Below are 13,791 nucleotides of genomic sequence, written 5' to 3' on the forward strand. Positions count from 1 at the left end.
TAGTTCTTCTTAAATAAATTAGTAAATATCGTTTAACAAACCTCTCAATGTTTTTTTGTTTAATTGTGAGAATCAAATTTAGTATAAAGGAGTTTATAATAATTCACTTATTTTATTTTTATATTTTTGAATGTGATAGTTTGTAGTTTTGAACTTTTATGTGAATCAACCGTGTCATGCATCTGGTATTAGATGAGTTTGGGTTGGATTTTTTCAAATTCCTCATCTAAATTGATCAAAATAGTTTGGATTGAGTCTAAATAGTGTTTTGTAATTTTTCTATCAAATTCGAATCGAACCAGCCTTATTGATAACACGTTAGCTTGGATTTAGCAGAAAATTAAAATATATTTTAAAATTTTTAAAAACCATATTTTTTTTCCTTACCATTTTGATACAACTTTCGAACAGTTGTGTTGTACAAGTATTTTGAGTTTTTTGATTTCTTCCAATAGTTATGTTATACATGACTATTTTTTCAAGTCTTTTTTTTTTCTGTATATATATTTTGATATTTGTTTACACTTCACAAATTAACTTTATACACTCAAAGAATTACTAGAATTTGATTTCAGGTGAATCTAATTATAAAACATTTTTTTAATTAAATCATTAAACACTATGAAATTGGTATTTCACATTGTCTAAATGATTTTATTCATTTGTGTGCGTTTTTTAGCCATTTTTTTCATAAAATATATAAATAATAATATAAATTTAAAATATGTACATTAATGAGTTGAGTTAGAGTCATGAATTCTGTTAAGGTGCATTTAAGGGAGTATCTCACACATATATCCACATTGATATGATATTATCCACTTTAGATTTAAGTTATCATGATTTTACTTTTAGTTATCTTTCAAAAGGTTTCAAACAAAGGGAGCACGTGTGTACTTTATAAACTCAAGTTTTTATCCTTTTCACATGATATGAGACTTTGATTGTACTAGGATCACGATTAACCCCCCCCCTTAGTAGATAGACCACAAGCATTCAATATTAATCCCTCATATTTCTACCGTTAATTTGCAACAATATGACACGCTCCTAACCTCCATGTTACCAGAAAGACATCCACCTCCATATATGGACCCATCATTAGAAGTCACCAAATCTATCATACTTGTTCAAGCTAAGTCAATTCTCCATCCGCTATCATTGTTTCTTCTTGTGCACCAAGATTCACACATCCCCATAAACGACATCACTTGTTAAGGTGCACTAAGGTGGGTGTTCGACACACATTCACATTGGTATGATATTGTCCACTTTAAGCCTAAGCCCTTATGGTTTTGCTTTTAGTTATCTCTCAAAAGGCCTCATGATTCTTCTTCTTTTCACATGATGTGGGACTTTGGTTGCATTAGGATCACGATTAACTTCCCCTTCAATTGATAAACCAAAAGTATTCAATAATGATCCCTCACTTTTCTACTGTTAATTCACGTCAATTTGACACACTCCTAACCTTCATGTTACCATCATCAAAAGCCACCAAATCTATCAGACTTGTTCAAGCTGAGTCGATTCTCCATCCCCTGTCATCGGTTCTTCTTGTACATCAAGATTCACACATCCCCACAGATGACGTCACTTTTTGAGGAGCACCAAGGTGGGTGTTCCATACACATGTCCACATTGGTATAATATTGTCTATTTTGAGTCCAAGTCCTCATGGTTTTACTTTTAGTCATTTCTCAAAAGGCCTGGTTCTCCTCTTTTTCACATGATGTGAGACTTTGATTGCACTAGGATCACAACTAACCTCCTGTTGAGTGTCCTTTTTTGTATGTTTTGCACTCAACTTTTGGCAATCTTTATATATAATTGTAGATAATATATATGTATTTCACCCCTTTAATTTATAGAATTAAGTCATACTATAAGAGTAGAGGAGTAGTAGCAATCTTAATGAATTTTCTCATTTTGTGCAGGATCTTTTGGCTAGGCAGAGATCCACAGCCATAGTTGTGGATCTGGAGCTCGAGCTGTGGAAGTCTGGGAAGGATTTAGAGGTCCAGAGACTTGCAGCTATAGCTGTGGTTCTGCAGCTATAGCTGTGGAAATCTGGAGTGATCATTTTTGGTTCCAGAGACTTGAAGCTACAGCTGCAGGGTTCAAGGCTTGAGCGTTGAGGCTTGGGAAATCAAGGGAAGCCACAGAGACTCACAGCCATGGCTGTGGTTCCACAGCTACAGCTCAGGAAGTTGCTTAATAATGAAGGAGTCTCCACAGCCATGGCTGCAGAGCTACAGCTGCAGTGCCAGAAGTTACTTCACCTTGAAGGATTCTCCACAGCCATAGCTGTGGTTCTACAGCTGCAGCGGTGGAGTTAAAAATTTCACTTTTTGCCCAGTTTTAGAGCTGATATAAAAGGGAAAAAGGAGGAGAACCTGGGGACAGAACATACAGAGCACGAATTTAACAGAGAAAAACAGGGGAAAAGCTTGTGAAGAAGGAAGAACGAAGGAAGAACAGAGACTTGGAAACTGGATCCTTTGGGAACGAAGATCAACTCCATTTCTTCATCCTTTGCTTTGTAATTTCTTCTTTTCACTCTTTGATTCTGTAATGGCCATGGGTGGCTAAACTTCTTAAGGATTGGTTAGATGTAACTACTAACTCCTCTTCTTCTTAAATATATGCATTTTGATCTCATTATTTGTGTAATGATTCTTCCCTTAACGCTTATATCGGCTTGATCAACCGTTGTATGATTTTTGGCTTTTGAATCCAGTTGGAAAACGCTTTCGAAAACCCGAACTGAATCTTGCACCTAATCACCTCTTGTTCTAGGAATAGACTTGATTTGGTTAGTCACATTGTTCAAGTTATTATTCTTAATGCGAAGTGTTAGACTCAAAACATTGAGGAATCATGTTTTGAGCTTAATGACTTTAGGATTCAACCTTGAGGAATCTTGTTGGATTATTTAATGAACGTGGAAATAATGAAATTAGAATTGCATTTATGTTAAGAAGATCTATGAGTTAGCAAGTGCATCTGAGCCAATCCTTGTTTCTTACTCATTGTCTTTACTACGTTTGCTTTATTGTGTTGTTTGAATCTGTTTTCACTCAATTAAATTTTTAAACTCATTCTCTTTTAAATCATTTGAGCGAGAATTACTAAACACGCAAATCCCTGAGGACGATCTTTAAATACTACTTCGAAACTTGGTTCACTTGCCAAGTGATAGGTTTGCGAAAATCTTCATCACCTCCCATTCAATAGATAGAGCATAAGTATTCAATAGTGACCCCTCACTTTTCCACCGTTAATTGATGGCAATATGACACGCTCCTAACTTCCATGTTACTAGGAAGACCTCGACTTCCATATATGGACCCATTGTTAGAAGCCACCAAACCTATTATACTTGTTCAAGTTTAGCCAATTCTCCATCTCTTATCACTGCTTTTTCTTGTGCACCAAGATTCACAAACAACGTCACTTGTTAAGGTGCACCAAGGTGGGTGTCCCACACAGATGTTCATATTGATATGATATTATCCACTTTGAATCTAAGTCCTCATGGTTTTGTTTTATCTCTCAAAAGACCTCATGGTTCTCTTCCTTTTCACATGATGTGAGACTTTGATTGTACTAGGATCACGATTAACCTCCCCTTCAACAGATAAACCACAAGTATTCAATAGTGATCCCACCAAATCTATCATACTTATTCAAGCTGAGCCGATTCTCCATCCCCTATCATCACTTCTTGTGCAGATAGATTCATACATCCCCACAAATGATGCCACTTGTTTAGGTGCACCAAGGTATGTGTCCCACACACATGTCCAATTGGTATAATATTATCCACTTTTAGCCCAAGTCCATATGATTTTACTTTTAGTTATCTCTCAAAACACCTCAAACTAATGAAACATGTGTATACTTTATAAACCCGTGGTTTTCCTCCTTTTTACATGATGTGGGACTTTGATTGCATTTTTCAACAAGTTCAATACTAAAGTTCAACATCTAACCCAAAATATAAAATTGGTTGAGTTAGGTTCTATCTAAACAATCCAAAAAAAAAAAAATGAATCATAGTATTTGAACTAGGTTGCATTTGTTTGAGTTCATGGAAATGTATACCCATGATTTTGTGAACACCCCAGCTAGCCTTATATTGTCTATCATTCATATTTTGACACAACCTCACCCTAACTAGTCTTATATTGTTTAGGATTCATAATTGTCACAACCTCATTTTATTGATATATACCTACTTTGATTGATTCTTATTATCATGTCGCTCATAGTAACCACTTAAAAACTTTTCTCGCATTTCTACCACTGTATATAAGGTGTTTTGTGAACACCCCAACTAGCCTTATATTGCCTATCATTCATATTTTGACACGACCTCACCCTAAATAGTCTTATATTGTTTATCATTCATAATTGACATGACCTCATTTTATTGATATGTACCTACTTTGCTTGATTCTTATTATCATGTTACTCGTAGTAACCACTTAAAAACTTTTCCCGCATTTCTACCACTGTATGTAAGGTGTTTGGTGTCTTCAAGTGCTTGTCTATATAATTTTTTTTAAAGCACTTATGGTAAAAAAATATGAAGCAAAAATGAAATAAATTTTTTCATAAGTTAAAATTAGCTTATAACATATTTACAATTTTTTGGAGAAGCTATATGAGGGAGATTCTACAAATTAGTTTATGAAGAAACAATTTATTTTTCTTTCCTATTTTTCTCTCCTAAGGGTACTTATATAGAATTTTTTTTCAAACAAGCCCCAAGTATATTTTTATACCTATTCATCTCTTATATACATTAACTTGAGTACCGGTGCCTCTACAAAGATGACTACCACCACAAACTATTGTTTCTTCTTATTGTTGTATGACCTCCTTTACCACTAGTTGGAGTCATTACCACCTCACATAGTGCACCCTCGTTTGTAGGTACAAAAAATTCCTAAAGAACAACGGATAATCGAATGTTTTTTGGAGGTGGAGTACATGGGTACTCCTATCCATTAAATGAGCACCAATACTAGTTGATATAAGGGATAACAACTTATGTCTCTTAACCATGTTGTCCAGGGTTGAATCCTGACCTTGGGTATCAAATAGATTATGTTTGGAGAGGGAATATTTACCTTATATGTGTTCGCAATCTCAAATAAAAATTAATCATTTCTTCTGCTAGTAGATACTTTGTATCATACCATGGTTACCAAAAAAAATATTTTAAATTCAAGCTATAGTGATCCAGTTAAGGTAAATTGGGTTTGATCACTTTAGTGATTATAATTGTAGAGTGAGGGTCCTAAGACTAGGGTTCATCACAAGCTTGATCCAATCTGATGTTCCGATGAATCCAATATCTAAACAAAAAAAATGAATTGATTTAGACTATCATATCAAATCGGTTCGAATTCAAATTTGAAAATTCAATTAGTTTAGTTTAAATATTGGATTTTGTTTTCTAGGAACTGAATCAAAATGATCTATTTGATTAATTTATTATTATTGTTGTTGTTATTAGTATTGTTGTTGTTATTAATTTATTAGATCTATGTTGGGTTATCAAATAAGGGGTACTAGTAAAAGACAAATAAGAGATAAGTGGCCTATTCAACCTCTTTTTTGTTGTTATATGAAATTGGTAGGTCCATTAAGTATCAAAGAACAAAAATGAAATCCCAGTTTTTTGTTTGTGATATAATGAATGTCTCTCATTTGTAAAAGTTAAGTACCGATTATATTAGGATTTTGTGGTATTAGTTGTAATATTTGAGATATTTTGTTGAATTTATAACATTGAGGATAATATATGATAGATTTGTATATTGCATTATAATATTGACAAATAAATTTATAATAGTAAATATTTTATCAGTTGAGGACATGAAAATATATTTTATAAATTTTTTATTGTTCTTTAATTTTTTAATTTTTAATTTACGGATAAATTCAATAAACCTAATCCAAACTGAATATAATTAGATTAGATTTGTTTAAATTGAAGATAATTTTTTTTTGAACCAATTCAATTAAAATTAATCAAATTAAATCAAAATATATTTTGAATCGACTTCGATCCATTCCGTGCCCACCACCCCTACCAAAGACCGTTGCGCGACTTTCCCCAACACATTTTGAAATCAGGTACTGAAACAATTAGGATTATTAGTCAATTGGATATAATATTAGGTTTGCATCATTGATTTATAACATATATAAGCACTAAAAGTATAATTTAAATATATTGATGATGCAACCATTTTTTACTTTCATTATCATCTAATTATAGATCGATATGTTTAATAAGATTTTTAATTCCATAATAGTTAAATTAAAAGTTATATTTAATTAATTAATAGTACATAATAAAAGTTAAACTTTATGTATAAAAAGTATTTCATATATATAATACAACTGTCAAGTTTAATTGTTATGTAATGTGAATATAAAACAAATTATTGTTGATATAATTTTTAATATAATTATTGTAAAAATTATCAAATTTATTATACATAATAATTTGCAATTAAATGACAATGTAAATCCTTTATACTATCGGTGTATAATCTATTTTTCCATAACTATATACGAGTGAATGTGAGAGAAAAACTTCATATGTAAAGTATTAAACCGGTGGTGATGATACTCCAACTTAAGAAAATCACATTGGTTTGGATGGTAACATAAACTGATAAAACGAGATATAACATGAAGCCGTAGTCTAATGGGTTTAAAGCACTTTATCACAAGAGGTCATTCGCGTATTATAATTGAGTACTACAAAATTATTATATTATACCTGAATCTCTTTGTTTCATCCCTCCTTAATTCCTTATGTTGTGTCTTTGCTTTGAACCTTTTATTTATATATATATCGCATGCGGAACAATCATCGCATGCGTGCTTGAATTGTAATATAATGCAGCTCACTTATCCAGAACACTTCTTTCAGTAATTTATGTTAAAAGTAATTCTACGAGAGCATTTTATAGATTTCATTCATAACAAACACAATCATCTCTTCGAGAAATTCAAAGCTAAAGTTATATGAATTCCCATATCCATGGTGATCAAGTATATGTAAATTATAGATTCCCAAATTTTATCCATTTATATATACTTCAAGGCCTTAATTAATCTGTAAAAAAATTTATCTTATACGAGGCTTTACCAGTTTAAAATGCCTACATATATAGTAAGCGTTCTTATATAAATTAACAGAATGAAAGTGGAGGGTTATGTTTGTGTTCTTTTCATAAGTTTTTTAGGAATACTAATTGTACTGCACTGTACTTGGAGCCAATTAAGAACTCAAAACAATGGAGACAAAAAGAAGGCCAAGAAAGATTGAGAGGATCATTTTTCAGAAGTTATTCTGCTATTGTTTTCTAGTTTTGTTTCCCTAAAGTGCATATCAGGATAATAGTCAAGAAGATTAACTCCGTACCATGCAAACGCGCATGCATATTTCTTATATTATATATCAACAACCTAAGCAATATCATTTTAACGAGGCAGAAAGTTATAGCTAGACAAACATAATTAAAGTCACAGATATATTCCTAAATACAAGTTGATATATTATTATATATATATATAAAATGTTTTCGTACAGCACAGCACGACGCCGACCACGAGAAACACAATCAACGTGTATCTAAGTATATATATAATTATTTTATTCACCTCAAAGAAGATGTTTCATCTTATTAGCAGAAAAAAAAAAAATAACACAATAATATTGCACCAAAAATTATAGATTTCCATCATTTAAAGCGTAAAAGAAGTGGTCTTAATGAATTACCTTGTGCTTGCATAGTCATAAAGCTTGCCAGTGCTGGAGAAGACCATCAATCCAACTTCAGCATCACATAGAATCGATAATTCTCTAGCTTTCTTCAGCAACCCATTTCTTCTCTTTGAGAAAGTTACTTGCCTGCTAGTGGAGTTGTCGATCCTTCGAATCGCAATCTTCCCTCTCCCCATCTTTGGTCAAAGTATTAGGGTTCTTCACAAATACCTCTTTTGACCTGCTAGATCAGTGAACAAACTCTACTAAGATCGTGGGGAACTAGAGTTATCGAACACTAATAGCGTTAATTAGAATAAATATTTTAAAAAAGTGAAGAAATTAATGGTTGAAAAGCAATCAGGGAAGAGGGACAAAAATAAAATTGTGAGAAATAAAAGCCCTAATAAAAGTCAAAGAAAGTAACTTACTTGAAAATTATAGGAGTGAGCAGTGAGGAGAAAGAGAAGCAGGGGAGAGAAGGAGAAGATTTTCCGTAGATGAATGTTCCTAATCCTAATCCTAGGAGAGTTATGTTATGTGATGCAATATTATGCTTTATATGGAAAGCCAGAGTGGTTTTATTTGGACAAAGGTCACAACCACTATCCATTTCTGGTTTTTGCTCCAAAACCGGTTTTGTTGTGAGATGAGTGGCTCACTCGAGCGAGTGCACCAAGCCAAGCGTACTCGCCCGCTGTGTCGGGAAATGGCATGATATGCACTGTAGGAGAACCCGCGAGGAGAGGGAGTGGGCTAAACTTGATTGCAAGGGACACGTGTCGGAGGGAGAGAGCGAGTAGGGGAAATATGAGAAGCGTGAGAGTGGAGAAGGTGAATCCTAGGAGTCCAGGAATCGTGGGGACCCTGTAAGTGTGACGTATGAGGAAAGGACACGTAGGGTTTCCAAAACCGAGGGCGCTTACTTTTCCTGTTTTTAGGTTTGGCCAAAAGCGTCAAAATGGCTCTTCACTCTCTTTGCTTTTCATTATTCACAATTCTATCCGCGCAATTAACAGCCACGGTAAATCGTTCAGCCAAATAATAAACCTTCGGATTTCAAGTCCCTTTTGTTTTCACAAGTTGAGGGAGAATAGGATTTATAAATTATAATCGATTTCAACTTTTAAGTGATGTGACTTTTCTTTAATACATTAAAATAAGTCTTTCAACTGGGTAAAAGTAACTTAAATTCTTTTTTTTAAACTAATATTTTAATCTTAAATTTGTTAACATCATTAAAATTATTATATTTGAAATATTATCTATTTTAATATTGGTAGAGTCATAATAATTTTGTCTTTGGCTTACATAGCAGAATTTATATATAATTATTGATGAGTACAACAACTAAATAAATATTCAAGTATCTGAGAGAAAAATTACACAAGGTGTAAACTATACTGATTCTCATAAATTATAGATAAACCCTCTGTTTTATCTTACGGTTACAATATAATAATACATCATCTTAATTGTTTTTTTAAAAATACACCACTAACCTCTCTTAGATATTATATTTATTTCTCTTAATTGTTTGAAAAATATTGTATACTATTTTGTATAAGGGTGTTGCTATAATAAATATTAAAAAAAAATTACATGCAATATTACAGAACTTGGCAAGTGTTAGGAGGTTTGCTACAAGATATATTTTTATTTAAACAAAAAATATAAGATTGAGAATATTAGTTTTTTATGAGAGATATGAGAATATAATATTTTTAAATTAAAAGAAAAGTTTTATTACGTTAATTTGTATATTTAGTACAATAAAAATATTTGATTTCTAAATAATATATATAAATATTTTTGACCAGTCAAACACATTTTAATCATTTTTAGAAATGATTAATTTTGAGATTTATAATACATGAAAAAAAAATCATTTTTACCAAACACACTTTTAATGTAATTTACTCTTACAAAATCTAATTATTTGGGGTTGATTAGGTGAATAGAAAAAAGATGGAGAGAAAATAGAAAGTGTCATAATACAATAATAATAATAATAATAATAATAATAATAATAAGTGATATGATAGAAATCGAAAATATAAAGATAAAAAAGGATGGAATATTAAAAAGTGGATATATAATTATAATTTTTTATCGATATGCCTTTTAATTTTTTATTTTATTTTAAGTATTTCGTCTGCTTTTCCAAAATGGAATGGAAATCGTTATTTTATATTGCATATTTTAAAAGCAAGTTGAGGGAGGCATTACTGGTTTAAGGTAGGACTGTGAGTGTGATTGCATATGGTATAAGAAAGCTTTTCCTCGAATCAAAAATTAATTAATATGCCTACAAATTTTTTAACTAGATATCTCTAATATTACTTCTTTTTTTACGAGGATATAATATGACTAAAGTTAGTCATGAAGAGTCTTATCATCAACAACTTAAATTACTTGCTTTATCCTTAATTATTCATTTTAAAAAGCAAATCTTGCGAATTTTATCCCAAATTTTTTATATCGGAAAGGTTAATCTTACATATCTATTTTAAAGTGAATACATTTGTATTACAAATGTATTATTAAATAAATTATATATTATACATATATATATATATATATATATTTTTTGGCGCGTATATATAAGTATAAACATGTAATTATTTTATTTATTATTTTAATATATTATTTAAAATTTAAAATGATATATTTTAATTATTTTTACTAAAATTTGCAAGTCCAATAATGAAGGTAACACTGTTCTAAATTTGTAACAGCAAGAACTCTTAAGTTAGAAGAGAGTCTAAATTAAGAATAAGATTAAATTTTTTGTAATACCCGATGCCTTATATATAAATATTGTGCAGTATTACTTGATTTTAAGAGATAATTTTACATAATAATATTTATTGATATGCTCTTATAATTGTGCATAATATTTAATAAACCTACGTATTATTCTTTAATGTGTTCCAAAATTTTAAGGGATATGATATGAGTTCCACCTATCAATTGTGTTTGGTTTTAATGTGAAGTTGATGGGACTACTTTGCCAATTTGAGTTCATCATGCATGTACTCAGCTCAAATTGCCTTAACTGGGAGTGCACACATGAATAAATAACAGTGATCCATAAATATATTTTAATTAAAAGTATATATTTTAATATATTATCGCTAATAATAAATTTTGTTATAATGAAAATTTTAAATCAAGTCTTATAAATAAAATAACATATATAACTGAAAGGAAATATTTATTAAAAATAATAAATTAAATTTTTTAACAAAAATTAGTTATCAAGAAAATTGGTAAATGGACACGTATTATCGTTGGAAATGAAAATTCTTATTATAATATGATGTTGGCCCCTATCCATTATTGGTGCGTCAACGTAATTATAAGAAAAGCAACTCCATAGCAAAGCTCATAGTGATATGATAACGAAAGAACAGTAATTATGATGATATTTTTTTTGTTATATTTTTCATTTAATATTTTAATTAAATACTAAATTTGATTGAATATTGCCACCGAAAATTATTTAATTTAAGTTAACAACAAAATATATACTCAAATAAATCGTAAAAATATTTTGCTTTTAAGAAAGTACATAGAAACGGATTAATTGTAACAATAAACTTTTTTATATTAAGAAAGAAATAGAGTATATGGATATAACTAATGTTAACAAAGCTATTAAAAAAATTAACTACCAATATTAATATGTTGCGTGTGTGTGATATTTCTATGTGTATTAATAACACACGCTTTGATCATTATACTACTATTAGACAAAAATAAATGACAATTTATTAAAAAGTTGAAAAATCAATTAAACCTTAAATCCTAAATCCTAATTTGTTAGTTGAATTAGACGTTTTTGGGTTGAAAGTGAAAAACTATTCTCTTATAATATTAAGATTCATACGATAGATTTTTTCTTATACACATATATTTATGTATTAAGCTCTTTATTACACACTTAAAGAATAAAATTATTTTACAAGAGACAACTATATAGTTAAAACTAAAAAGTTAATGTATATAATTATAATATTTTATAAATTTAATTGTTAAATATTGATAATATAAAATAGTTTTACCAGTTATATAATCACAAATTAATATTCATTATAATATTATTGATTTTTATGATAAATAAGTAAATAAATAAATAATTATATCAGTATTGATATCATTAAAAAATTAATTAACATTTTAAGGGACTTGTTAAGTTTTTATTTTTTAATATATAACGAGAGGAATTGAGAAGTATTGTAAGTCCGCAAGTGCATGAAATGGAAGGAGTGAGGAAAGAATTAAATATGGTACATGACATGTGATGCACTCGCAACTTGTACTAAACTATGTTTCCACCTCTTTCATATTCATTAAGGTTTCTAAAATTGGAAATTCGTTATTCCCCCAATACACTTGCCTTTTTCATATAAAAACTCCAAAATCATTTCGCTTTGCTTCTCACTTTTTAATTAATTATTTCCAAGGTTAGAACAGTCAAATTACGGGATACATTATTTGGTCAGCCACTATAAAAGGTGACAACCTTTCATCTCCTTCTTAGAGAAAAATAGTAACCTTTCATCAACGTATTTTCTTTTCTAGTGACAAGAGAAAAGAAGAAATATATTGTAAAGGGTGACTCTAGATTGAATTCAAGCCATTTCAAAAATAATTAACTAGTTCAATACTTTAATTCTACAACTTTATTTTATTATCTTAGTATATTAAATAAATTTAATTCAATTCAATTCAATATAAATTCGTTTAGATTAATTGGCTTTTATTTTATTGTTAAAATATTTTTATTATGTAAATTTATATTAAAAAAAATATATCACACACAAATATATATTAAATATGAATTTTAAAATTTCAATCTAAAGCAAAAGTATATATTGTTTAAATGAATATGAATAATTAACTAGTGTGCGTTTTATTTTATTTTTATTTTATCATTTTTTTTAATTGTGAACACTCTTAATTATGTGATACCTTTGTCATTTATTTTTATTTTTAATAAGGTGGAACATCCACGCAAGTTGAAGTGTCTCTAATAAAGTAAATAAAATGAATAAAAGATAAATGTAATATCTAAGTATTATTAAATTGAAGATCAAAATTGCAAATTAAATTATTATATAAATTAAAAGTATAATTTAATTTTTATATTTTTATATTTTTATTATATTTATGAAATTATATCAATAGAAGTGACCATCTTGATTGACATAATTAAGTAAATACGGTATTCCCTTAAAAAAGAGAGTAAATACGGTATTTTTTTTTGTGTGCACTTGTATATTGCGGCTGAAAAGGTTAAGCATGCATATGGTTATGTGGAGAATATTGGAGACATATTTTTCGGGTCATATTGAAAGAAAACAACTTCTCAATAGAGTGGTTTGTAAAGGGGGAAGAATCCAAAAAAAAAAAAAAAAAAAAAAAAAAGAAGAAGAAGAAGAAACTGGATCTGGTTTAATTAGGAGCTCCTTGCTTAGCAAAAAAATAGCACACTAATTTGCCTTCCAACAAACATGCTAGACGTTACCAGTGACCATGGATCAGGCTTTGGAATAATACAGCTTAACTCGATTTAAATATATTTATGTATATATATAGTGGTGGTTCCAAAAATCTTAAATTAATAAAAATATTTAAAAATAAAAATAAAAATCAATAATCACCATCATATATACAAAAAAATAAAAAATAAATATTAAAAATATTTATTTTAAAATATTAAAATATGAACATTTTGATTACTTTCAAGTTGTTGTTCAATTTTAACAAAATTTGATACACATATAAAGTAATATGAGCTTTCAATCTAACGGTTGAATTTACAAAATTCACAATTAATATAAAATTATTGAACTGTGTAATACCTAGTAAAAATTACACTGGTATAATTATAACCATCTTTATATATATATATATATATATATATATATATATAACATTATTTTTCAAAAACTATTTATATGTTAACCTTAGGTAGTTGCATTATATTT

At 29.2% G+C, this 13,791-nt stretch overlaps 1 protein-coding gene across 6 annotated transcripts in view; it reads right to left on the reverse strand.

Moving 5' to 3' along the window:
* LOC109790450 (MADS-box transcription factor ANR1) overlaps positions 1-8,380 on the reverse strand; it is a 21,624-nt gene extending 13,244 nt beyond the window's left edge. For 5 of the 6 annotated variants that reach the window (XM_020349602.3, XM_083067351.1, XM_083067364.1 and 2 more), the window contains exons 1-2: positions 8,227-8,380; positions 7,811-8,036 (exon numbers count right to left, since the gene is read on the reverse strand). In XM_020349602.3, coding sequence (XP_020205191.1) covers positions 7,811-7,992 — 182 coding nt within the window. In that variant the 5' untranslated portion in view covers positions 7,993-8,036; positions 8,227-8,380. Of the gene's footprint in view, positions 1-7,810; positions 8,040-8,226 lie in introns of all 6 variants that reach the window. The other variant, XM_083067356.1, reaches the window with a different exon arrangement.
* Positions 8,381-13,791: the final 5,411 nt, after the last annotated feature.

The sequence above is a fragment of the Cajanus cajan genome, chromosome 1, assembly GCF_000230855.2.
Source record: "Cajanus cajan strain Asha chromosome 1, NIPB_CcT2T_4, whole genome shotgun sequence".
Classification (NCBI taxonomy): Eukaryota; Viridiplantae; Streptophyta; class Magnoliopsida; order Fabales; family Fabaceae; genus Cajanus; species Cajanus cajan.